Here is a 27,434-nt window from a genome sequence, read left to right as displayed (position 1 = left end):
AAGGGAATAAGGCCCTGGACTGAAATAGGACATCAACAACTGTAAACTTCTTTCCATCCCCCCTCCAGCTTAATGAGAAAATTAACGCTAAATAAATCTAGAAACTTAGAATGGAATAATGCACGAGGATGGAACTGAGCCAACCAAGTAGGTTTGCTGAATGAATTATTAATGACCGAGTAAATTATAACCTGCATTATTACATCATGGGAAAGTCAAATGTTCAGTAATATTTACAGTACTTTCATATACTTTCTCTCATGTATTCCTATAACGACCCCATAATTAGCAGGATAAATATTATCAGTCCATTTTATAGATGTGAATTTGAAGGTAGACACATCACAAGGTTAGAGAGACACAGGGAAGACTAAAACCTGGGTTCTCCTGAGCAGGAGATTAGGAAGTTTACATAACACTTTTTTCTGATACACACTATGCTTCTTCATAATTGGATTCTAGAATACCAGGTGTCTGAGGTGAGGGTGATTACCCTTTGGGTTCACGTGGATCATGAATTCCCCATAAAATATTTTAGAAAACTCCATCTCTTATCACGTGGTATTTTAACTATATAACTGTCCGTCTCCCTCACTAAACTGTGAGCTTCCTAAGGGCAGAGGCAACATCTGTCCTGTTCGCTTCTGCACCGTATAACACAGCGTGGTGCCTAGCTAGCACTCAGTAAATATTAGTGGCATCTTTTCCTACTTGACCCATGCCAGAAGAGTTCCCAAGGAAAAGATGCTCAAGGGGTGAGGGCAGGGTTCCTAATAATGACCTCAGATGCCAAATCAGCATGATCTCCTTTCCCTGAGATTTTGGGGACGGAAGATTTAAGTGGTGGTTCTCAGAGGTGAGGCAGGGGAAAAGGGTGTAAAATATTATATCTTACTGTAAAGCCTCTGAACTCACGATAAGTGATTTTACACATCTATTTTATAGTACAAGAAAGCACACTGCTCTAGAGTACAAATGAGTGTTTCATTCAACACTTACGGACTCACTAAGGTATGGTGTATAAATTACATAATTTGAAACAACTCAACTATAATTCTTTCACTCCTTCCCACAGCTGGCTTCCACCTTTGTTCGGGGACTTTCTTTAGCAGCTGACAAACCCACGCTCATGGCATCTCGGCAGTAAACTCCGACAGTGCTGGGAAAAATGATCCCTGGGTTTCAAGGAATCATCATCAACAGATACTCTAAGCTACTTCCCTAAACTCATTCAGGACTGTTTTGCAATACTAAAATAACACAATAACTCATTCACAGTGGGCATATAATTAAGTTTTCAGGTGTGGGAGGCATCACATACCTCAACTTTGGGAAACTACAGTAGTTAAAGGACATTTTAGATGAAGAGGAATCATTGTGCAATTGAAAAGCACAGGCGTCAGTCACAGACTGCTTGGGTTCCTAGCCCAGCTCTCTGAGCCTCCTTTGTCAATGATAAGGATAATTTATATGTTGTCCTGATAATTTGGCTCTTGAGGGGCAGGGGCTGGGGAGCTGGGGGAGGAGCTCTGATTTGTATCATCTGCCCATTTCTAGAGTGTAAATATTCCCATCCTGATTGATTTCAAGCTATCAACATGAAGTCACTAAACACAGAGTAGGGAGGTGGTTTGAGAGCCAATATGAGCTGGCTCTAGCAAGCCACAAATTATGCTGTAGTTAGTATATTATACCATGGGGACATTAGGAACTGAAAGTGTATTATACTTACTAAGGATTTTAAGTAAGCTGACACACAAGTAGCCTGCACAATGCTTGGCTTAGGGAATGCCTGTTTCTTCTTCCTGCTTTTGTTCCCCATCCATTCTTTCCTAAACCAAAACTCCTATCTTTGACGTTTCTTTAAAACTCATGATTTAAAACAACTTCTCAACACTTTTCACTTCCAAGTTGATCTCTAGCCCTGACTTCTTTGTTGAACTCCAAACCCATACTCCAATCTGCCTATGGTACACTTCAACCTGGGTGGTCAAAACTGAAACATACCTCTCTTCCTCTTACTTTCCTTATCTTGGTTGACAATGACAAAACCACAGCAACAACCATTTAGAGAGTCCTTACTATGTGCCTGCACGGTTCTAAGCCTTTATATATGTTATTTTCATTCTCGCTAAGTGACGTATGTGTTAAGTTCATCCCCACATACAGATGAAGAAACTGAGCACAGAGAGGTTAAATAAACTTCCCCAATCATACAGCTAACAAACAGCAGGCTGGGGTTCAAATTGAGGGAATCAGGCTTTTGAGCTCTTTACTTACTACGTTCGTAACTCTCAGGTTAACTATTACTTCTACACAACTATGAATATGTTAACTAGTATTACCTAGTTTGTCTCTCTAAAACGTGTTGAACATTATTAGTCAGTGTCACTATTCTAAGCTCTTTTGTATATTAATTCATTTAATCCCCCCTAGTAGGTAGGTTCTTTTTATCCCCAGTTATGGAGGAAACTGAGGCACTGAAAAGTTAAGTAACTTACCCGATAAGAAAGTAACTTACCAATAAGAAAGTCATAGTGTTGGGGCTAGAACCCAGGGCAGTCTAACCTCAGAATCTACGGCCTTAACCATCATTCACTCTACCGCCTTATATCCCTACTGCATTCAAGTCAAACAGCTAGATGCTGGATTTGGTCACCAAGCCCTGCCCTCTTCCTCCTAAGGAGCTTATAAATCTGCTATTTCCTCTCTACTGCATCACATCACTCTTAATTCTGGCTCATGTGGACTACTGCAATAGAAAGCAGTTTCCTGCCTCCCGGGAGACATTTCCAATAGATCCCCTATAATGCCTCCACGCGCTCTGGAGATAAATATCTTAGTAAGTCACTACACTACATCACACTGTTCAGTGCTTCCCATCACCCATGTAGCAATGGTTCTCAGAACGCACTGTGCATAAACGTCATCGAAACTTACAGAATGCAGATTCCTGGCCCTTCCTGGGAGATTCTGATTCTGTAAATGCAGTTTGGAATTCAGGAATTCTCATTTTACCTCAACTTTGGGAAACTACAGTAGTTAACGCACCCCAAGAATTCAAGTGGTTTATGGACCACACTTTGAGAAACACAGGTATACAGAACACAGTCCCAGACCCTTACTAAGGAAACAGAAACTTTTCTCTGCTTCTCGCTCCCTTTATTTGATGCCCTGGGATGATGGACTCATGTGCGGTTCCTTGAAACTTCTCACCTTCACACATTTGTACCTGCTTTCCCTTCATCCAAAACACCCTTTTCCTCCTTCCATCAGACAGATTCTTTCAAAGCCAGCATAGTGTATATGTCATCTAGGAACCTTCCCCAACGCCCCCCTGCCCGCCAGCCTCCTCCCCCATCCCACCCCAATTTCTGTGCTTTGATTCATACTGAAAGTACATTTTTTTCCCATCTGTCTCCTTCTAGACTGTGGCCTCCTCTAAGTCAGAGTCAGAATCTCACTCCTCTCTTTATACCACGACCCAGCCAAGTGTCTGGCGCATAGTAGGTACTCAAACAGCAAAGTTACATCTAACGAGGGGAGCCGGATAATCAGTGAAGAAGGTAAAATTTGAGTCAAATTTATCATCCCTGAAAATCTTTTATATCACTCAGAAAGTGATGACTCACTTTCACGAACACACAAAATTAACACATCATTTAGGGTTGTTGAATGAGTCCTAACACGTGTATTATGAAAACTATGTATCTTTAAGCACAAAATCAATAGCACAAGGAGTTCAGTATGGTGAGACCAGTAGAGGGAAGAGCAGAATCACCACCTCAGATGTGTAGCTCCGAGTTTCAGTGAATTCTGGATTACAGGTGGCAGGCTTTAACTCATGCACAAAGGGACTGTTCAAATCATGAATGTTCTATTACAATGCACCTACTACCCTGACTGTACAGACATACTTAAGGTTCTCAAACAAAGGTATAACTAAAAGAAAGTTGAACTCTTTTCATTATTAGTGTAAGCTTTTCCCATTTGTAGCCAACAGTTACATGTTGAAAAGACAAGTTCTTAGCAGGCCAGCACTTTGTCTTGATACTGACTCACATAGTTCCGCGCAGGGGAGTACATGGAATGATTGCCTTTGCACTCAGTGCATTGTTGTCCGGTCTGTGTGTCCCTGGCCTCAAAACTGGACCTGACAGTGGTAGGTGGTAAATCACGCAGTAGGTCACAGTTTGATCCTACTTCAAATGGTCAAAGTACTTATGCAAAGTATTCTTCTGGGTATTGTTGGGGGATTATAAACGATTAAAGATACCAATTTACAGTCTTCTTGGGAAATAAGACCCATGCATAAATAATAGTAATCACAGTGGCTTCTTCAAGAGAAGGTGGTACTTGAGGGAAGAATAAAATTGGGGAAAGAGTTCATGGACAAAGGTGCCCAGGTGTGAAAGCACAGAGGGCATTCAAGAAGCAGTGGGTTCCAACGCTGACTTGTCCTGCCTCATCTCCAGCCACTGCCCTCACCACCCCCATTCCTCTGACCTTAGCTCACCCTGCGTCTTTTCCCAGGATGTGTCCCCCTGAAATATCAGTCATGTGTATTCCTCTTCACCTTGCCGTTGCTCTTCACACTGCCCTCTGCCTGGGGTGCCATTTCCACCTGTCCACTTGGAGGAGTCGTACTCATCATTCGTGTCCTGTTTAAATTTTCTCATTTCCATAGCTTTCCATCACCTCACCCATAGCATTAGAGTTAGCTGGTCATACATCTGCCACCCCAAGTGATAAGTTCCTTGAGGGAGGAGATCTCGTTTCTTTCATCTCTAAACACACCTAAAAGAGATGTCTCTTGTCTCAGGTGAGAATCACAGGTGGACATGATGATTACTGATAATCTTAACAATAGTAAAACAATAGCTACCATTGATTAAGCACGTATTATACATAGGCAGCCATTTATTTTACAAGAATTCTTTCTCAGTCCACCCCCACAGCCACCTTATGAGTTAGGTAATATTTCATTCCCTTTATTTTACAGAGGAAGAAACCAGGTTACAAAAGGGTAAGCCCGTTGCCCAGCTGGCAAAGAGGAGCAGGATTTAAACCCAGATCTGTGCCTTTCTCCTCTCTGCACACTGCCTGGGGAAGGAGACTGGGGTCCCTTGGCTGGTGGAGGGGAGGTTTGAATTCAACGCTGACTTTGTTCTTAATCCAGGAGATCAATGGACAGTAGCAACTTAACTTTTTCTAGAAGGAAAGGTAGTAGGGAAAACCTAGCAGTCTTAATTGCATGAGCAAAAACAATATTTTTTATTTATTCAGCTCCTCCTATATGCCAGGCATAAAGCTTGGAATTTAGAACAGTTCTCAGTAGCAGATATTCTTGTTTTTTCATTTGATGGACATGGAAACTGAAGCCCAGGGAAACTAAGAGACCTGCCCAAGTTTCAAATAAGTGGCAGAACCGGAGGCAGACCTGGGAGACTCCCAGTCCTATGCCTGCTCCAGCTCGTCCACTCTGCTTTGGCGGATCGACAAGTTCTGCACCCACACTGCACACATGGCCAGTAAATGTATGGGGCCTCCAGGTTCTGAGCAGACAACTTATGTATAACATCATGGTCTTTACCAAGATTCAGCTAAAGTATTAACAGAACAGTATTTGCCCAAGAATGTTCCACAGAGTCTTATTTTCTCCAGTGGTCCCATGGAGAAAGTTCTCTGGTCAGAAAAGTTTGGAAGTGCTGCCTGTTATCCTTTCCCTGCCTTGGAGACTTAAAGTGCACATCAGCAGATTCTAAAGCTTCTGCAGCTTGCTTAAAAGAAAAAAATCTGTTTCCTTCCCTTAAACTAAGGTTTCCCCAATCTATATTAGAACTGTTTTTCTACACATGCCAGTGAATACACATGCAGTGCTGTTTTAGAGATCCTGCCATGAAGGATTGAAGAGGCAGAAAGAGAAGCAGGCTGGAGCTACTTTGGGATACAGTAACTAAAATGGAGACGTTTTGCTTTAGAATTGTCAGATTGCTTGTGGTTTGTATTTAGTTTGCTTTCTATTGAGAAAATAAACAAAAGAAAATACATTAGTCTCAATCAACTTTTGTTTCCATATTAAAGAAAGAAAAAAAAATCTGGGGGCGGGGATAAGGAGGAAGGTGTGGGAATTAGAAAGCACAATCAGTAACCACAAGATTGCTACGGGGATACGAAAGTCAGTTTGGGGAATATAATCAACAATGTTGTAAAGATTTTGTAGGGTATCCAACCGACAGTTGTCTCATTAGGGAGACCACTTCAGGGATGATGTAGATGCCTGATCACGGCACTGTACACCTGAAGCTGAACAATAATGAATGTCAACTACAATTATATATATGGTTACAAGAAGTGGAGTACAACATTAACACTAGAGACAGTGGAAATGTAATGGCTCTGTGCGATTTCAGAGGGATAGTAGATGTGGGGAAGGGGGTTATCACTGTGTGAGGGATATAAAGGATAAATGTTGAACTGTTACACTGTTTTGTACACCTGAAACTAACTAACTGACTGACTAACTAACTAACTAACTAAACAAATAAAATCAGAGGCAATAAATCAGACAAGGGAAGGGAAGGGCTATTTACATACCCAAATCTCTTGTCTCATCCTGCACCTTCTTGTTTCTGCCCCCACCCCATTCCATTCTCTAGGTTTCCCCCCACCCTCCCCTCTTTGCGGCTGCTCTCCAGCTAGCTACACACACACTGGAGGTGACCACAACTGGCAATGCACCGTGTCCAGCATTTACAGGAGCACAGAAGCAGTAACAGACCCTCTGCCCACAGTGCAGCCTGAGCTGGCAGATGTCAGAGAAATGCACCAAGTTATCTGATACCACGATCTCTCTGCCTTTTGGGTTAGGCAGTACTCTAAAGACATTCCTACAGGGGGGTAAAAGATTGCCAACATTTTCTTTCAGTTTTCCGGATGATGAGTGCTTTTTTTTCCTAATTCTTTTTTTGCTTATTTTCGTTTCCAATTTTCTGCAATGACTATGCAGCATTAAAAAAGAGGAGGAAGGAGGAGAGAGGGAGGAGGAGGGAAGAGAAACGGGAGGGGGTGGAGTGGGGGGGGGGAATAAATCATAATATCTCCAGACGAAGAGACTGCCTGAGCTCACCTAATAAAATACACCCGTGTCTCCCAAGCCCTCCGGGGAGAAGTCCTGACCTGCAACGCTCCTCTTTGAGACAACACTCTCCCAAGCTACCCCTTACCCGAGGCTCAGCCTGCAGGCGCCGCCTTCTCCTTACCCACTCGAAAGATCAAATCGTCTTCGATGGGATTCTCTTTTCGTTTCCCAGTGCTGTACATGCTGGCGGGTCTTTTCACAGCTTTCTGCTTCACGTGACCGCTTCCCGGGGACTTCACGCGCCTCTTGACGCCCTCGGTGGTGGGCGAAACCTCGGCGGACCGGATCACTTTCAGCTTGAAGGGGCTGCCTCGGATGTGCTGGTCGTAGAGTCTCAGAGAGAGCGTGAAGTCCCCTTCCTTCTGGACCGTGTACAAGAACTCGTAGGTGCCGTTCTTGTTGTCGAGGATTTCTCCGTCGGCCACGCTGCCGTCGGGCGTGCTCAGCTCCGCCGTGAGGTAGGCATTGCCGGTTTTGCAAAGCTCCCCGTCTTTGTCCTTGGTGGTGATGGTGACGGACATGGGCTGCCCGATGATGGTCTGCCGCAGCCCCTCGCCCGTGGCCACCGTCTCGGACGCCACGGCGTTGGTGGTTAAGATCGTGCCCAGGTTGTGGATGGACTTCTTGAGCCCTTCGGTCTCCACGATGAAATCCAGCTGGTCGTTCTCCCGCGGGTGCAGGGGGAAGTCCTGGTCCGCCAGCTCGTTCAGCTTCTCGCTCATCTGCTTCTTCACCAGCAGCACCTCCGTCTCCGTGCCGTGGTTAAGGGCCTGCGCGGTGAAGTTGCTGCAGCTCTTAATACTCTCCTGCCCCTCGAGCAGAGTGTCCAGCTGCGACTGCAGGACCTGTGGGCAAAAGCGAGCGGGGTGAGTGCTCCCTGCAGCTCGCGAGCTCAGCCACAGGAACGCAGCGGCTGGGGCTGTGCTCTCCGCGGGCCAGCACCGGTTCTGCCCCTGCCCACTCCGCAAAGGATGTTTAATTTCACCCAGTGCACCCGGCTCGAATGCATCATCCTACACTGCATGCCCAGTACCTTCTCTTTCCGTTTCGCCTCGCCCTGTTTCTCCCACACACATTGTTCCTGGTCACGTGTTTTTGACAGGACCCAGCACAAACATCACCACCAAGAGCTTGGCGAACAGACTGCTATGCCTGACATCTGAAATATTCATCATTCAGTGTCTTTCCTCAAGGTCCAAAGCTCCCCTGTCACCACCGAAAGGAACAGAAACCAGACAAATGAAAACTCTCCACACCTGAACCTCAGAAGCTTTTCCTCCTTGGTTTTGTGCTCAGACATGCACAGTGAAACAAAGCCTGCAGTCAGGGTTTACTTTGCAGTAGACGAACAGGTTGGTGTGGGTGAGAGAGCAATTAAAAGGCTACTAGACGTTGTAATGAAGGAGGAAAAACAGCCCACTTTAACCTTAAGTCCTGGAAGCATTACTTTATATGCAACCTTGCCTTGTGTCAAATTATAAATTAGGACTTAAAGTCACAGAATCAGAGTTTAGCTGAAAACCAGAAGGAAAAAAAAAAAGATGGTTATGTCATTAAATGACAAGTCCTGTTAACTGTGCAACACAAGCCCACTTGTGTTCCCTTTGCTGCTATTAGAACACAGTAAGCTAGTGCCAAGAAGCGTCCCAGACATCGTGTCTCTTCCAGGATATCTGTGAGAACAGCTGGAGTCTTACTTTGTGTTTGAGGCCATAGTTGACCTCCAGTTCCATGAGTAGCACACTCTTGCGCACATTTAAAGTTTTCTGGAGCTCATCAAAGGTGGAATGGATGTCATCCACAATGCTGGCCTTTTGGTTGGTTAACTGATGAATGATTTCGGAGATGAACTGAAGAGCAGAATCTATTTCTGGGAGCCTGGAAAACAGTTGTTCGAGATCATTATTGTTTAACATCAACCTAGAAATAGTAAAACAATCTACACATCTAAACACTGTATTTTGTCAAAAAGCACTTTCGGTGCCTTTCATCCTCTTTCAAAAGTAATAACTGAACAACAAAAGGAATAAGACATAATTACAGCCTTTGAGAGAAGAGACTTTGAGTGCCCATGACTATTTCAATCTACCTTAGTCATCTAATTTTTATCATGGATGGTACAAAGCGTTGAAACTCTCCAAACCCCATGGCTTTTCCTCACACAGTAAACCAGGCTCTCTCAAATTTGACCCTATGGGTATTTTGAGCCAGATAAGTCTTTGTTGCAAAGGACTGTGCTGTCTATTACAGGAGGTCTAACAGCATCCTGTCCTCTACCAGATGCCAATAGCAACCCCCCACACACACAGTTGTGATAGTAAATTGTCTCTAGGCATTGCCAAATGTCCCTTGGAGGGTTGGGGGTGGGAGGGATAGAATCACCCACGCTGAGAACCACTGTTCTAAATATACAGCTATATCTTTTTCCCCAATCATGTGAAAAACTTATCTAAATGTAGAGTTGCCTGGGAACTTCTTGCAAGTTACCAAGTTCTTTTAATTAGCATAGAATCACCACACTTTTATCATTACAACTATTGGTAAAGAGATTTATTTTCAGCTGGCTATTTATTTCCTCCCTTTGGTCTTTCTCATGCATCACACAGTACTCTGTCTCTTTATTTCCATGCCAAGAAAAGAGCCTGGCAGCAGTGAAACGTAAGGAAAATTGAGCACTCTCTGCTTGATACCATTTTGCTGGGCTCAAGAAGAGAGGAGCCAGTCAGCTGACAATCGGTCTGTAAGTATGTCAAGCACAGCAACTGAGAAAGGCTCCTCAGAGAGACTGGTTATAGGCACCAATTTCAGACATCTCCTGAGATTATTTTCCTTGAGTATATTTTATTCATTTAATCATGCTAAGGTCCTAAAATAAAAAATGCCACCACTCATAACATAAGGGGAACTTTACCAAGAGGCAGGGGACGTCCCTCATCACTCACTAGTTTATGACTACAGACCCACCATCAGAGGAGAATTTATTTAGGTGACATGACCCACTGTCCCACTGAGATAAGAGACCCTGAGGCCAAGCGGCAAGCAGAGGTGCCCAGCTGGGAGCCAGAGGGTGGTATGCTCACCTTTTGTTGACAGCGTCCAGCTGGACCTGGAGGGAAGCCTTGTGCTGCTCTACCACATCCTTGAGGGGCACTGTGGGGTGTTCTGCATGCTCCCCCTCCGTGCACTCCCGACACATGGCGGTCTCACAAGATTGGCAGTAAAAGTCCATCACCTGTGGGTAACACAAGAACAATTCCAGGATCGGTGCCGCTGACTGAGGGCTTACTATGCTCCCGGCCTTTACTTGCAATCTCTCATTTAATTCTCACAACCTCCCCAGGATGTCGGAAATATCATGTCCAGTTTCACAGGAAAAAAAGAAAAATAAACTTTTATGTGCCAGACCTCAAACAGAGATGGACTGGACTCCAAAGCTGCTACTAGGGCCACAAAACCCGCTTTTCTGTGGCTGCTTGATTAAGGCAGAACAGTGGGGGGCTGTGGTGCTCCAATGTTTTGGTCTCGGGACCCCTTTCTGCTCTTTATAAATTATTGAGGACTGCAAAGTGCTTTGGTTTATGTGACTTACACCTATAGGTATTTATCATTTTAAAAATTGAAACAGAAAAAATTTAAATATTAATGTATTAAAAGCAGTAATAAAACCATTAAATGTTAACATGAATAATGTAATCTATGGAAAATACATTTTGCAAAACAAAATATTTTATGAGAAGAATGGCATTGTTTTCCATTTTTGTAACTCTCTTCAGAGTCTAGCTTAATAGAAGACCGCTGGATTCTCGTATCTGCTTTTGCATTCAGTCTGTTTCGACAGCACACATCATACCGTCTCTAGAAAACTGCCCTGTACATTATGAAGAAAATGAGAGCAAAAAAGGCAAATAAAGTCTTAGTATTATTATAAATATAGTTCTGACCACGGGGACCCCTGTGAAAGGGGCTTGGGACCCATGAAGGCTTCTGGACCACACTTTGAGCACTGCTACTGTTTGGATAAGAGGAGAGCTGGACTGAGCAGTTTGCAGCCTGCCTCCACCACTTAAGGAACCTCACTGTGTTTCCATTTTTCCTCTGTCAGATGGAGACGACAAGAGTAAGTTACTTCCTTCAGGAGATTAACATACACAAAGAAGTTAGATGTTGCCTGGAACATAGTAAGTTCTCAATAAGTAGTCATGGTGATGATACTGATAGCATTTGCTTACCTGAAAATAAAACCACTTCGTTCCGATTATTATGAACTCTCAGTAATAATATAACATAAAGACTGAAAGTTAGTTTCCTTGTGAAGGTATTCCCCTTATTCTTTCAACTGAAAATAACTTCTTCCAATTTTGAATTCCCAAAGCACTTTGGGGGTGGGGGTGGGATCTATTTCTTAAAGTATTATACACCTACAGAAAATGGTATACATCCTAATACAGACTGATGGATTTTCACAAAGTGAACGCACCCACCAAAGCACTTTTATTCATACCCCATTTATGAAATATTTATGAGATTTTAAGTTACTGAGCACAGGAACTCTCTCATCCAGAGCTTAGGTAATTCCGTGCACATAGTAGGTATTTAATAACACTGCTGAATGAGTGAACTGTATGCTGTCTATAAAAGACTCACTTTAGATCCAAAGATACAAATAGGTTGAAAGTAAAAGTTGGAAAAAGATATTCTATGCAAATAGTAACCAAACAAGAGATGGAGTGCCTATTCCAATATATTAGACAAAACAAAATTTAAGACAAAGGATATTATAACTGACAAAGAAGGACATTATATAATGATAAAATGGTCAATCCATCAAAAACTATAACAATTATAAATACATATGCTCCCCAAAACAGATCCCCAAAATAGATGAGGTAAAATCTGACAGAATTGAAGAGAGAAATAAACAGTACACAATAATAGTTGGGAGATTTCAATATTCCATTTTCAGTAATGATAAATCAATTAGATGGAAGACCAACAAAGAATAAGAGAACTTGAGCAATATTATAAACTGATTAGACCTAACAGATGTATACAGAACACTCTATTCAATAACAGAATATATATTTTTGTCAAGTACACATGGAACATTCTCCAGAAGAGGCCATACATTAGGTAACAAAAATCTCAATACATGTAAAAAGATTGAAGTCATACAAAGTATCTTCTCTGGCCACATAGAATGAAATTAGAAATCAATAACACAAGGAAATCTGGAAAATTTATGAATATGTGGAAATTAAATAACATTCTTAAACGTAGAATGAATCAAAGAAGAAATCACAAAGCAAATTAGAAAACACTTTGAGATGAATAAAAATAACACAACACACCAAAACATATGAGATACAGTGTTCAGAGCAAAATTTATAGCTGTAAATGCTTACATTAAAAAGAAGAAAGATCTCAAATCAATCACCTTGGCTTCCACTTTAAGGAACCAGAAAAAGAACAACAAACTAAACCCAAAGCAAACAGAAGAAAGCAAATAAAGATGATAGCGGAGATAAGGAAATTATATACCAAGAAATCCAATAACTTAGATAAAATGGACAAATTGCTAGAAACACACAAACTACCAAAAGTGACTCAAAGAAGAAATAAAAAATCTGAATAGACCTATCATCAGTACACGGATGAATCAATAGTCAAAAACATTCCAATAAAGAAAAACTTAGGACCAGATGGCTTGACTAGTGAATTCTACCAAACACTTAAAGAATTAACAATACTTCGAAACTCTTCATAAAAGAAAAGAAAAGGGAACATTTCCTGTCTTATTCTATTACATTAGCAATACCCTGATACCAAAGTCAAAGACATTACAAGAAAATTACAGACTAATATCCCTCATGAATATAGATGCAAAATTTCTTAACAAAATACTAGTTAACTGAATCCAGCTGCATACGTATTAAAAGTATTAGACATCATGACAAAATGGGATTTATCCCAGAAATGCAAGGGTGGTTCACATACAAGAATAAATATAGATATAATACATCACACTATTGGAATAAAGGGAGAAAACCCCACAGAATCATTTCAATTGATGCAGAAAAAAACATTTGACAATATCCAACACCCTTTCTTGATAAAAACACTTACCAAACTAGAAATAGAAGGAAACTTCATCAACTTAAAGGGCATAAAGGGCATATACAAAACCCACAGCTAACATACTTAATGGTGATCACCTAAGATCAGGAAAAGCAAGGGTGTCTCTTGCCACGGCTATTCAATAATGTACTAGAAGTTCTAGCCTGGGTACTTAGGCAAGAAAAAGAAATAAAATGCATCCAAATTGGAAAGAAAGGAGTAAGAATTTCTCTATTAAGAGATGGCATGGTTTTATATATAGGGAAAAAACACACACACATACACACACACACACACACACACACACAATTAGAACTAACAAATGAATTCAGCAAAGTTGTAGGATACAAGACCTAGTTCTTACCGAATAGGATGGCTAGACTTAAAAAGCCAGATAATAACAAGTGTTAGCAAGAATGTGGAAAAATCCAAATGCTCATATTTTGCTGGTGGGAATGTGAAATGGTGCAGCTGCTGTGAAAACAGTTGACAGTTCCTCAAAAGTTAAACATAGAATTACCATATCACTTATCAATTCCACTCCTAGGTATATACCCAAGAGAACTGAAAACATGTCCACACAAAAACTTGCTCACGAATGCTCTTAATCGCATTATTCATAATAGCCAAAATGTGGAAACAACCCAAATGTCAACCCAATTTGAATGGATAAACAAATTGTGGTATATGCAGACAAGGGAATATTATTTAGCCATAGAAAAGGACGAAGTTCTGATATAGGCTGCCATAGAGATGAACCTTGATTAACATTATGATAAACGCTAGATGCCAGACTTAAAAGGCCACATATTGTAAGATTCCATTTACATCAAGTGTCCATATGGACAAATCCATAGAGACAGAACGCAGACTGGTGGTTGCTAGGGGTTAGGGCTAGGGGGTGGGGAATGAGTGGCCACTTAATGGGCATAAAGTTTCTTTTGGGGTTAATTAAAAATTTCTGGAATTAGATAGTGGTGACGTTTGCACAACCTTCAGAATATACTAAAAGCCACCGAATTAAACACTTTAAAATGGTTAAAATGTTGGATTTTGTGTTATGTGACTTGTACCTCATTTAAAAGAAAAAGTTGATTGTAACTTTGAAGAGACAGCAGCAGACCTGGGTCATTGCTCCTGGTTCAGGATCCTAAGTGTTGCTTGGGAAGCAAAGGCCCTGAAATCATTTTGAAGTGTCAACAACTATTCATTCTCAAACTATTCACGCTTGGGTTCTGACAGCTTTGACTCCAGCTGAAAGTTAATTGTGTGAGGTGTGCGACTCTGCTGAGCTCATCCATCCTGAACTGAGATGCTGCTGCTGCTCCCCGGGGTGGGTGGGCCAGAAGCCAGGATGAGCTGATCATTGTTGACAAGTAGGCACCATTTGTGTTCATTAGAAGAGAAGATGGCCAGGACCATATGCATTACTAACTGCTGAAAAGGATGGTCAGGGCTTTGCAGGCAACCCTCAGGCTTTTGGAAGTGGCAACTTGTTACTAGCAGGGCATTCTGAATGAGGATCTCTCCTTTGCACCTCCTCATAACATCCTCATTAGTAAGGCCTAAGCAAGCAACAAGGGGGAGGGGTGTGAGGGAGGGGTTCAATGATCATTCCTGTTCTGGAACTGCCCAGGCATGAGTTCCAGTGTCTACTTTAAGTGCAAAGAACCTCTTAAATCACTGACCCGCTATTCCCGTTTCTCTTTGTATTTGGACAATGCAGTCATGGCAGTTTAATTAGAAGACAGATTGTGTCACAGCACTTAAAGTAAATGACAGGCTTTCATCCACATGTGCTAATCAGCACCAGGCAGTTTATCACAGCAACATCCTGCTTTATTGTTAATTACCAGATTTTATTAACTTTCAGACGCTTGAACTGTTTTTAAAGATATACCCATGGCAATTAACTGCAGCCATTTATCTGTAACATTGCATGCATTTGGCTTGAATCTGCAATGAGGACTCCTGTTTCAAAGCAGCAGCAGTGAACTGCAATCTATGATGAAACAATAGAGTGATTCAAGACAACACGCTGCTAATTTTCCAAGGCCTCTTGCTGATTTATAAATTCTATGATTTCAAAGAATCATAACGACCTCACATAGAGAAAGTACTCAAAACACACTTTAAATAGCTTCATTCCCTTCAAGGAGGATCCAAACTCTTTAGATAAATTTCATTTGTAGTGTGATTTGATGTGATGCATTTGGCAGAGAGACAAGGTCAAGTTTTAACCTAAAGAATTCTTTAATTTTGCTGGAATTAGTATCTGAGTTTCTGCTTAGCAGCCTGTGACATCCAAGGATCTCTATTGCGAGGTCTGCTCAGGAAATACATCTTTAGGAATTCTTTTGTGTTTGTTCTTCAGGCACTAATCACATATTTGGTTCTCCAAGTTTCTCTAAGTTTGACAGAAAATTCCGTTTTCTAAAAATGCACAGTAATTGTAAAGAGTCAACCTCTATTTCAGTTGGATACACCAGCACTTTCTCAGGAACCCAAGCTAGATACCTGGGAGTCATGCTGTCCCCACCAGTCCACCCAGATGATCAATTCTTGCACAGTTCACTTCTCCAGTCTTGTTCTTGCTGTTCTGGATCAGGCCCCCTCTGTGGATTATTCCAGCAGGCTCCCACATGGTTTCCCTACCTCAGGCCCATTCTCTTAGAATTTACCTTCCCTCCCTATCACATCTCCAGTTACTCTGAAATGAGCAAAATGCAAATCTTAACCTGGGCATTCCAATGCTTAACATCCTTTCATAGCCCCCCATGACTTAGGACAGACTCAAGTTTCTCAAAATGGCATCCAGTGTCCTCCAGGACCTGGCCCTTTTACTTCTCCAGCTCATCACCTACCACTTCCTGGATCCTGGAACTCTGGGATCATATAGAAAATTATAGTATCTCTGGTTTTCCATTCTCTGTGCCACTTTGTCCCTTCTGCATAGAATACCCATCTCCTTTCTATACTACATATATACTAATTAAAAAACAAACTAAACATACAAGAATACTCACATATTGGTATAAATGTTGTATGTTACCAAAACATCAGTGTTAATGGCTCCCCAATTATCAGTTTTATGGCTTGCCATAATTTAACCATTTCCCTAAAATTGCACATTTAGATTATTTCTGATTTTTACTGTAATATAAAATTTTCAATTAATGTTCTTATATCAAATCTTCATTCTAATCTCTAGCAGTTTCTTTAGAAATATTTCTATCAGTGAACTTGCTGGATTAAAGGATAAGAAGTTGCGTAAAAACACACATTGCATTTTGTCAAATTGACATAAACTTTTTGAAGAGCAATTTACCCTCCTACCCACAGCTCATGAAAATATCTCACCATACCCTCATCAGCACAAGTTATCTTTTTTAAAAATTGTAGCAAACTTGAGAATATTTGACTATTTGTGAAGCTCAACAATTTTTTTCTCATATGATTATTAGCCGCTTATATATTCCCTGTGAATCTTCTGAGTTGTTTGTCCATTTTTCTTAATTTTTAAGCGTTCTACATTGTAAGAATGTGCTGGGGTATTTTAATTAAGAATTTTATAGCTACATTTATAAAATGAACGATTAATACTTTTCTTCTTATTTTGCCTTTACTAGATTTTAGTGCCAGGGCTATGAATAGATCTTAAGCAAATTGGGCAGCTTTCTATCTTTTCTTATGATCCAGAAGTATACATACTATGAATCATATCTGTTTTATACAGGTTTAAAGGAATTCAGTTTTAAATTAACTTTTACCAGTTTCTTTCAAGATTATCAGTCTGCTCAAGTTTTCTTGATCTTTTGTAATTTCCTAGATAATCACCTACTTCATTCAGACTTTCAATATATTAGCCTTTAGCACATAGAATTGATTTACTTATTTTAAAAATCTTTTTATCTGTATTAAGGTCTCTTATTAGCCCTATTTTGATTTACCTATATTTCCCTTCATTGCTTTATCACATTATTTCATTACTTAAAAAAATTCAGCTCTTAGATTTATTCAATTGTTTTATTATTTTCAAACTCTGTTTGTTTTTTCTTCTTTTATGTTCCATATAGCTTGCTGTTTTTCCTAACTGTTTCCAAACTGGTTTTCCTAATAGTTTGAATTGAACTCTTTTTAAATAAATACTTAAGCCTATAAAATTTCCTGAGTACAGATTTAACTTTACGCTGTGCCTTTAACAGAGAAGGTTTCTACTTTCAATATTTTGCGATATGTCTAATTTTGCTATTTTCTTTCTTTGATTAAATAATTATGAGCTTTTAAAAAAGATTTGGAGTTTCTTTATAACATATGTTACTATGCAATTTGAGTGCATTGGAGTGTAGGAAATTGGTTTACACATTGGGAAAAATGTAGTAATTTTTGTGACCTAGTATATGACCAATTTTAATTGCTCAAATTCTCACCATCTTAAGAGCTTAGCCTCAGCATATGCCTTTTAATTTGTGGGAGGCAGATTCTCAAGTGAAAGTACTTACTCTTTTCTCTGAAAGTCATCCTTCCTTCTTCAAGTCCACTGATGCTATTCTTGTTCTACCTGTATCATCTCCAGTATGGACAACTCAATAAACTCAGAATTGATGTCACAGCCTTCAGTCTCTGCTACTCCATTCCTCTACTTAATGCTACTAATACTCATCTCCTCTTTAAAGGTTATAATGCTTTCCCACTGCGTATGGAATTTAGGTCAAATATTTTCTCAATGACATTCACAGCTCATCACCATTTCTCCCTATCTATCTTACCAGACCCATCCTGTGTTCTCCAGCCCACCTGTGTTCCCACCCCACCCCTACTCCCACTTCCGTGCTCTAGCAGCACCGAGCTACAAGCTGTTTCCTGAATTCCACAACACACTTACCTTTACTTACTGAAGTAATCGTCCCAGTTGTCACTATTTCTCAATCTATATGCTTGCTTTTCACATCCCAGATTTAGACCAGTGTCTACAGAAGGCCTCCTCATGTTTCTAAAACACCCCTATCAAGTCAGATCTCCAGAGAGCTCCATACCTGGATGACACTGTAATCCCTTATACCCGATTAAAAATGTCCTCCTAGTCTAGTATTTAGAATGTGAGCTCCAGAAGGAGACAGCCTCAGTATTCACTAAGAGACAGTGTGAGAAATGGTCATAAGAAGAATACTCAAACTGCTTTTGAGGGCATCACTGAAAGTTCCTTTTACAAAATGACATGGTAATTTTCCCTTATAATACAGTGCATGAAAAACTTACAGTGATTGATAGTCTGGTGTGCTTTCAATTAAATAATTAAAGATAGGTAATCCCTGATGTCTCCTTTATTTTGGTTCCCAAAAAGCTCAGGGCGCTACTTCCTCCTGGTCTAGCTGTTATGATGTGTCAATTGCTCTGTGACTTAAACTGCTCAAGTCTGCTTCTTCATCTATAACACGTAACACGAAGGTCACTAACTCCTACTTTGCAGAGTGGTGTGTAAGAAACCAAGCATGGTGTCTGGAACATTCGTTCAACAAATAGGTACTGATTAACTTTCCAGAGACTAAATATACAAATGGACAATGGCCAGGCCATATATAAAATTAGTACTCTGACTCACAACCTACCCAGGAAACTGACTCCATATCTACAATAAATAACCCAGGAAGTCAGCCTGCCATAAATCACATTCGTAGGCAGTCAGACTGCTACCTCTAGTAACAATCCAAAAAGCTAAATAACTTCCATAACAACTGGCCCCAAACTAGGACTTGATTACTAATAGCACCCCTAATTTTTGTCCCCACTTCCAACTTAGGACCAATCAGAGAAAGCCAAATATGTACCCCTAACCAACCACACAGGATAGCCCCCCTTCCAGGTAGCCGGCTTCCAGCTTCTCCATGCCAACGCCATTCCGGAAATCAGGGCACACCTGAAGCTTTCCCTTTTTTTCCTACTATAGAGCTTTCCCATTCCTCTGCCTGCCTTTGACTCTCTGCCAAAACACAAGTGATGGTGTCTAACTCCTTGTTATAGCAAGTTGGGAACACAGAGCCTTTGCTTATTCTCATCTGGTCGGTCTCCGACGATTTCCACACTTTCATATATATAAGATACTGTGCTTATCGCTAGAGGTATAATGGTGAACATGGTCCCAGCCCTCCTGGAGCTCACTTTGCAAAAGGAAAGCCAGAAGATCAAGAAGTCAACAAACACACAGATGAAGGCATGCAGATGGCAGTGAATGCCATGAGGGAGATCAGAAAGTGATGTGATGGCAGGTAGCTTGGTGTCAGAGGTGGCCCGCCTTCGCGCTGTTAGAGAAGACTGCTCTGCAGGAGAAATCCAAGCTGACACATGAAGGATGACAATGAGCTAGCCACTTCAAGAGAGAACAAATAACACTCCAGGAATAAGGAACAGAGAACAGCCAGGCCCCGAGGTGGGAAACCACATGGCAAGTTCTAGACCTGTGAGGCTGCACTGTAGTGGGCAGAGAGAATGCTCTGAGACAAAGCACATAAACAAGAGTTACGGCCAATAATAATGGCTTTGCTCCAACCATCTTTTGTCGCTTGAATGTCATAGTATACCTGAGCCTTATATTATGAGCAGTTTCATACACTATTGAAGTGGTCATCATATAAGGAAAAAAGATAAAGTGATTAATTAGAAATAATTTTAATAGCTAACATTTATCAAGAGCTTTCTATATGCTTGATAGGACTTAAACATTTAACTGGCCCAATTATCCTCTATGGTAAATACTATTATTACTTCATTTTCGTAGATGAGGAAGTGAGACACAGAGAATTTAATAAACTGGAAAAGCTGACACAGAGAATACGTTGAAAAGCAGGATTTGAAGTCTAACTCTCAAGCCAGCGTTCTCAGCCACCACAGTCTGGCTCTTCAGGTCGCACAGCCATTGTAAGTCCGTTATTTGATGCAGGTCCCACTGAGTTTATAACAGTCATTGTACTTTCTAGTAGCAAGAAATATGTTTGGAATTCATAATCTGTAATCTATGATCAGGGACTCCCATATCTTCCAAATTTGATTTATGATTAAGGAATAGGGTCTAACAGAGCCTGAGAAAAACGTCTCCCACAGAACTGTAATTGACATTTCAATAAACATCCCCCATTTGCAGAACTTATGCAGTATTAAATCTTTATCTATAATTTATTACACAGATATTTATGGGGGTCAATGTATGCCCAACTTGTGAATAGTTATGGGTTTGGTCTCCTCGGAAACCAACAATATGTGCCTTATAAGTTGACACAATAAAGGTTGATTTCAGTATATAAATAAATTTGATCAGAGAAAGAAAGCAGGCAAAATAGTCTGTGGGCTGGCAGAAATCTTTTTTAATCTTTTCCAGGTAGAGTTCTGTTTTTAGGTAGAACCTTCGAGTGCCCTAAGCCTACCCAAATGAAAGCAGTCCTGCTGCCAGGCAGTGACTTACATTCCCATCGTGGTTTGGGCAAGACAGAGGCTTTCCCGCAGCCACTGCGGTGACTGTCTCCAGGATGGAGGACTCCTCCACGTTGCTCCCTGGCGTTCGCTGCAGCACGTCCATCAGGTTCGTGATGAAGAAGTTGTTCTGAAGTGCAGCCACCCCCTTCTCGGGCAGGATGGAGGTCTGGCGGCACACTGGGCAGGACAGGGTTAAACTGTGAGCGGGAATGTAGTTCTGCAGGCACCTGTGGCAGAAGCAGAAGCAGGAGAACTGTCAGCTCAGTGCACTCACCAAACAGAAGAGCTACTGTCGCAGGTACCATCCACGTTTTCAGCGATTACCCGGGCTACTTTGCAGAAACTCCCTTTGTAGTTTCCTTCACTGGGAAAGGGCTATTTCTGAAACCAAGAGGTAACCTGTATTTGCATTGTCCTTGTCAAGGAAAAGAAAACTGTCATTGACAGAAAAAGTCGAAAACCGTATGACTTCACTGATCTGTGGGATATAAAACTGAAAGCAACAAAGGAATAAGACAAACAAGAAACAAAAACTCACAGACACAGACAACAGTTTAGTGGTTACCACAGGGTAAGGGGGGAAAAAGGTGGTAGATGAGGGTAAAAGGGATCAAATATATGGTGATGGAAGGAGAACTGACTGGGTGGTGAACACACAATGTGATATATAGACGATGTATTACAGAATTGTGCACCTGAGACCTAGGTAATTTTACTAACCATTGTCACTCCCAATAAATTTTAATTAAAAAAAAAAAAGCATACTGTCATTGACTTTGGTAGTGTTTTCTAGAGCCTTGTCGCTACACAGACTAAAGTGGCAAGCAGCATTGGTCTCACCAGGGAGCTTGGAGGAAGTGCAGATTCTTAGGTCTCACACCAAGCCTAATGAATCAGATCCCAGGCGAGAAGCATTGGTCTAGAATATCTAGTCTGGTGTTCATGAGTTTGTGGGAGAAACACGTCACACTTTTTTGTTAGTGTTGAAACTCTTTTTATATACTAAGTCGTAAGCAGATCTCGGCTGTTAAAAACACATCACAGTAGTGGAAATGTTTTGTTTGAAGCAGGAATGGGACACCCAGAGTCACACCTACATGCTCTCTTCTTGCCTCACCTCAACAAGCATCAACTTAATTCATTTAATTAGTGAAATGTTTCACTAATAATGACCAACATATGTACTGCCCATTAAATTCAAAGAACTACCAACAAACCTATGAAGAAGGTGATATTGTGATAGCTTTTTGACATATAATGAAATTCAGGCAGAGAGGGTAAGTTACTTGCCCAAAGGACGTAGGTGGTCAGGGCTGGAACAGGAAGTCAAACCAAGGCAATTTGGTACCAGTCTAAACTCTATATAACTACACTATACAATGTTTTCCAGTTTGTTGGCCAAACAGAATTTGAAAATCAATGATTTTGTCCCATATCCCTTCCTTTGCAGATAAGAAAACTGACACCAAGGAGGTTAATTGACCTTCCTTACGTCACAGAGGTAACTAGGGCTGAATAAATACCTGAAAAGAAAAAGCTTTTGCTAAGGTCTCTAATGACATCTACATCCAACAAACATTTTTCAGTCCTGTCTTACTAGACTTCTCAGCAGCATTCATCAAATATGATCATAATGCTTCCATCCTCCCACCTCCTTTTTGAAACTTTATCTTCCCCTGGCTTATGAAACCACACTCACCTGGTTCTCCTGTCTGCTCTACTGGTCAGACAATTAAGTTCACGAACTCATCCTAGAAAAAGTGCTCCATTCCTCATTGCCGAATATCACCACGGTCACCTTAGAAGAACTCGCCTCGGGAAGCTATGGACCAACGCCAGCGCCTAGTCCATCAGAGCTACCTATTGTCGTATTACCCTTGATGTCCTGGCTGTCATAAAAATGTCTTCCTTTCAACAGTTCCTTTATCTTTGGGAAAAGAAAGAAGTCATTGGGGGACAGATCAGGTGAGTAGGGCGGGTGTTCCAATGCAGTTATTTGTTCACTGGCTAAAAACTCCCTCACAGACAGTGCTGTGTGAGCTGGTGCATTGTCGTGATGCAAGAGCCACGAATTGTTGGCGAAAAGTTCAGGTCGTCTAACTTTTTCGTGCAGCCTTTTCAGCACTTCCAAATAGTAAACTTGATTAACTGTTTGTCCACTTGGTACAAATTCATAATGTATAATCTCTCTGATATCAAAAAAGGTTAGCAACATCGTTGCAACAAATTCACGAACTTAATTGTCAGACCTCCTGTTGTTTCCACTGAGTCCACTTCAGAATTAATCCGGCTCCACTGTAACCACTGTTCTGTCCCTGAGATATTATATCAGTGTGCTTGGCTAAAGCACAACACTCTCATGTTTATATTTCTTCCCACAGGTATCTCCTCTGAGCCCCAGATCTGTACACCAACCGTCTTCTTAACATTTCCTCTTTGATGTCTCACAGGTTCTAAAACTCAACATTTCCCAAACAAACCCATGACTACTCCCCAAATAGATCCTCTTCCTGTCTCCACAAGCAGCACCTCCATCTCATCTAGGTGGGTTGGGCTGGACCTGCCAGACAGGGCAGGGGGCAGAGCTGCAGAAGACCAGAAGTGCTGCTTCTCACCAGTCAGAACAAGGAAATGGGGCCCAAACAACAGACCACTGGACACTGAACACTGGGGGACAGGGCAGCTCTGCCGAGCTCAGACTGAGTGGCTCTCAGCACCATAAATAAAGAGTGCCAGGCTATATCGACTGCTGCAAATCAAATAATGATCTTACCATGTGAGCCCAGGGACACATGAACAATTAGCTGGTATTCATGTTTTAGCTACACCTATTAAGTGAGAGGAAAACAAAAATTACTCTTCCATTTAGCCATCTTGGAATATGAATCACAAAGTACTGACATAAAAATTATGACAGAAAACACAGCCAAAGTATAGAATAAAGTGAAAAGTATTGGTACCCTATATACTACCAATGAGACAAACAACAAAACCGCTATATCCACACATACACAAAAAAATCTCACAACAAAGAAAGCAAAACAAACAAATACAAAACCACAACTACCAGTAACAAATCTACTTTCTCCCTCCATCCATCATCACCAAAAATGTGGTTATTCTGTTGCAGTTAAGACCCTCCAAAGTAAATCCACTCAAAGCACACTCAATCAGACAACTAATACATGTTAAATTGGATGGTAGATGTAATTAGCATTGATCTGAAGCCACTAGAAATACTAACTTCCTATTCTATAACAAGAAGCAATGCTTTTTAATTATGTGTATTAAATGATAACAGAAAATATATTTAACATAATGTTATAAAACATAATTATCATGCTTGTTTTTAAGAAAAGAAAATATAACCGTACTATAGAAATAAAAGTAGGCCATAGATAAAATAATTACTAACAATCTTTTTATGCTTAATTGCTTATGTGATAGGTTGAACAAGGGGATAAAGATGTATTTTGATAACTAATTAATTCAATGGACAAAAAAATATTCAAAAAAGATAAATAAGGAAGTATATTTTCACATATAGCAACCTGCTTATTCTGGTAATTTATAATTATGTCATATATATATATATATACATATATATATATATATATATATATCATTTGTTTTCATCTGAAACATCACAATATTCAAATGTGCCATTAGTATGTGTCTTCTGAAGTATATCTGGAAGGAAGCTCTCTCCTTTTAACCAGTCCTCATACATCCAGGTATCTTACCTGATTTGTTATATGGGAGGAAATGATAGATTTTTAATTGGCCTTCACCAAAGATCCTCTGTGAGAGAACTGTAGTTGGCAAAAAATTGTTTCACAAAGAACAAAGGAAAACATTTGTTAATGTCTTAAATTTTAAAATATTTAATGCTCCATCTCCTGTGGAAATAAATTGCTTCTTCTCACTTGCAATTACTTGAAATAAAGTAAATTATTGGCAACTCGTGATTATGTTTCTCGATTTCTACCAGAAGCACAAAAGATTTATTGTCTCCTGTAGTTAACTGGAGAATTCTGGCAAGAACCCTTTATGGAAGGTCAGTCTGTGAGACTCCCTTCTCCGTGCCCCCAGGAGGCTTACCTCTCGCAGAAAGTGTGCAGACAGGGGAGAACCTTGGGGTTCTTGTACCGTTCCAGGCATATACTGCAGATCAGAAACTGCTTGTCAATCTGACGCACCACAGGGCTTGGGATGTTCGTGGCTTCACTGGCCATCCTAGACCACTGACATGGGAGGCCAGCTGTCTTTGACCCTGCACGCTGCTGCGGGCGGACAGAAAAACCAGAATGGAAAAATATTTAATAATCGGTAAGTGTGAAGCAATCATTGTCTCATTCATGATAGGCATTCTTTTATGAATATAGGTAGAATTAATGTTGATGACCTCAAAAGGAGTATAAACAACCCTCACTGCTCTAGAGGGAGTACAGTGAGCCGCCTGTTCGCTTTGTAAAGCAATAATCACAGGTTCACCTTGCAAACAAAACCTATGAGAAGAAAGTGTGTTGTACAAAGAGCGGTGCTTGCTGGGTTTCAAAGCAGTGGTAACTGAGAGATTAAATACTTATGTAGCTATGCTTTTAGCCAAAGGACTTAAAGTCCTTTTTCAGTCTATATTAAATAGAATAGTCAATTTTTTTTTTGCCTTTTAATTGTTTTTGTTACTCAAAAAAAGCTTCATTTTTTTTTTTTTTTTTACTTAGCTTTCTGATGCTGTGATTGTGCCTTCCGCACTTTCACAACGATTTTCTGCTCCTCAATAAGGAAAGCAGGCTTGACCCTGTCATGGATACACTTAGCACATATAGAGCCACCACAGGCCCAGCTGACATGTTTTTCCGTTTTAGACAACCTCATTAGAACTTTAGGTCTCACTGTACGCACTCTGCGAAGTCGGCCTGGGCACACGCCACGTGCAGATTTTTGTGCTTTCCCAGCCTTCTTGGTATAAAGGGAAACAGTCCTATTACTAGGGTTTCAGCACAGTCCAGTTTTGTTAGAAGCTGTATTGTAAGACAGTCTCTGATAGGATGTCAAACACTGGACCATTCTGAATGCTTGTAGACACCGTCCCCAGATGAGCAAATAGAATAGTCTTATTAAAATAGAATATGTTTTCCCACTATTATACTCCATGGAGATCAAATTATGCCAACCCAAAGTATGCCACTTTGACATAAGGATCATTTTGAGCCAAAGGCAATTCAGAAACAGCCGACCCAGGAGGAGCACTCTGCCCTCTTCCATCTGCCTAAAAGCAGGGCATACATTTCCCATTTGTAAAGGTGCTCCACTCTCCCATACCAGGAAGAGGAGAAGACTCTTAAGCACTGGAGATGACACGAAGAGGAGCCTGCATAACAAACCTTACTAAACAACACTTTCCCACAATTTACTGCCCATAGGAGTCCATCTCCCTTTTCCTTTGTCTAAAACCGTTAGCCATGACTATATTTGAATATATATTTATAGCCTTTTAAAATAAAGTCCTTTTTCAGTCTCCACAATTTGTCGCTATAGGCTCCCAGGTCTAACCACCTCTTTGGGTTTTCACTTCTTCCCTGTGAAGCCCCCACACATGTAAAATTAAAACTAGTAAACCAATAACATTCAATACAATATAGTATATATTTTGTGTTTTTTAAATAAAATATGTGCATCCTTTTCTCCTGATAATCTGTCTTTTGACAGTTTAATTCACAGCCTCCAGACACAGAACATAAGAGCGTAGAGAAAGTTTTTTCTCCCCTATATACTGTTAATACGCAGAATAGGAATAATTCAAATTTTTAATTAAAAACTTTGTATGTGGTTCAGAGTGTTTCCTTCAGAACTAAAGGTTTATAGATTTTATGCTAAAATTTATTTTGCCATGGATCAGGGACAAAGACTAGAGTTAGTCCCTTTTTTTAAGAAATGTGTTGGTATTCATGTATAGGCATTTGAGGAACCTGATGAAGGGAATTAGTTCAGGGGAGGTTTCAATTAGTGAAGAATCATGCCAGAAATGGAGAATACTGTATTTTATGTCATAACTTTTCTTTCTTTATTCTCTCATAGGCCTTTCACTTTTTTCTCTGTTGCCCTCTTCTAATTCTCCATTTCTGTCATGATCCCTCACTAATTGAAAACACAGCTCCTTTTATCATCTTAAGAATTTCTGCCTTATATTCCAAACCAAGACTGAGCTAAAATCCACTTCCTAATTTCCTAAATATGAGGTATGATCAAACAATACAGTAAATGTGTAAATAAAAAATTTACTACAGTAAAAGACACATTGCCATTAATCCCCCTCAAAATACTCCCCCCCTCGCTCTGAACATTTATCCCATCATTCTTGCCACTTTCTGAAGCAGTTCTGGAAGTCCTCTTTCGTGAGTGTCTTTAGTTGTGCTGTCATGGCTGCCTCCATGTCCTGAATCATTTTGACTTTGGGGAAGAGCCAGAAATCGCATGGTGCCAGATCTGGTGAATAAGGTGGATGAGGACACACCGTAATGTTTGCATTTGACAGAAATTGCCATATACCAGAAGCAATGTGTGACACAGAGCACTGTCATGATGGAGAATGATTTACCGCACACATTAAAACACACCTTCTCTCAACCATAGCTCACACCTGATTGACTGCACTGAACAAGTTGAAACTTTTCACACACTGTCACTAAGGTTTGATTCACTGCTTCCC

The 27,434-nt window shown here is 40.6% G+C and overlaps 1 protein-coding gene and 1 pseudogene across 12 annotated transcripts in view; both read right to left on the bottom strand.

Annotated features, from left to right (window-relative positions):
- TRIM2 (tripartite motif containing 2) overlaps positions 1-27,434 on the bottom strand; it is a 131,021-nt gene that overhangs the window by 27,029 nt on the left and 76,558 nt on the right. For 10 of the 11 annotated variants that reach the window (XM_081077314.1, XM_081077310.1, XM_081077307.1 and 7 more), the window contains exons 2-6: positions 24,824-25,005; positions 20,712-20,949; positions 10,222-10,373; positions 8,839-9,019; positions 7,263-7,986 (exon numbers count right to left, since the gene is read on the bottom strand). In XM_081077314.1, coding sequence (XP_080933440.1) covers positions 7,263-7,986; positions 8,839-9,019; positions 10,222-10,373; positions 20,712-20,949; positions 24,824-24,957 — 1,429 coding nt within the window. In that variant the 5' untranslated portion in view covers positions 24,958-25,005. Of the gene's footprint in view, positions 1-7,262; positions 7,987-8,838; positions 9,020-10,221; positions 10,374-20,711; positions 20,950-23,495; positions 23,546-24,823; positions 25,006-27,434 lie in introns of those variants that run through there. The other variant, XM_081077308.1, reaches the window with a different exon arrangement.
- On the bottom strand, positions 25,057-26,990 carry LOC308509134 (large ribosomal subunit protein eL34-like; annotated as a pseudogene). The gene has a single exon. The product of its transcript is annotated as a large ribosomal subunit protein eL34-like (transcript).

Source organism: Rhinolophus hipposideros (genome assembly GCF_964194185.1).
Source record: "Rhinolophus hipposideros genome assembly, chromosome: 16".
NCBI lineage: Eukaryota > Metazoa > Chordata > Mammalia > Chiroptera > Rhinolophidae > Rhinolophus > Rhinolophus hipposideros.
This window is presented reverse-complemented; position numbering and strand designations above follow the sequence as displayed.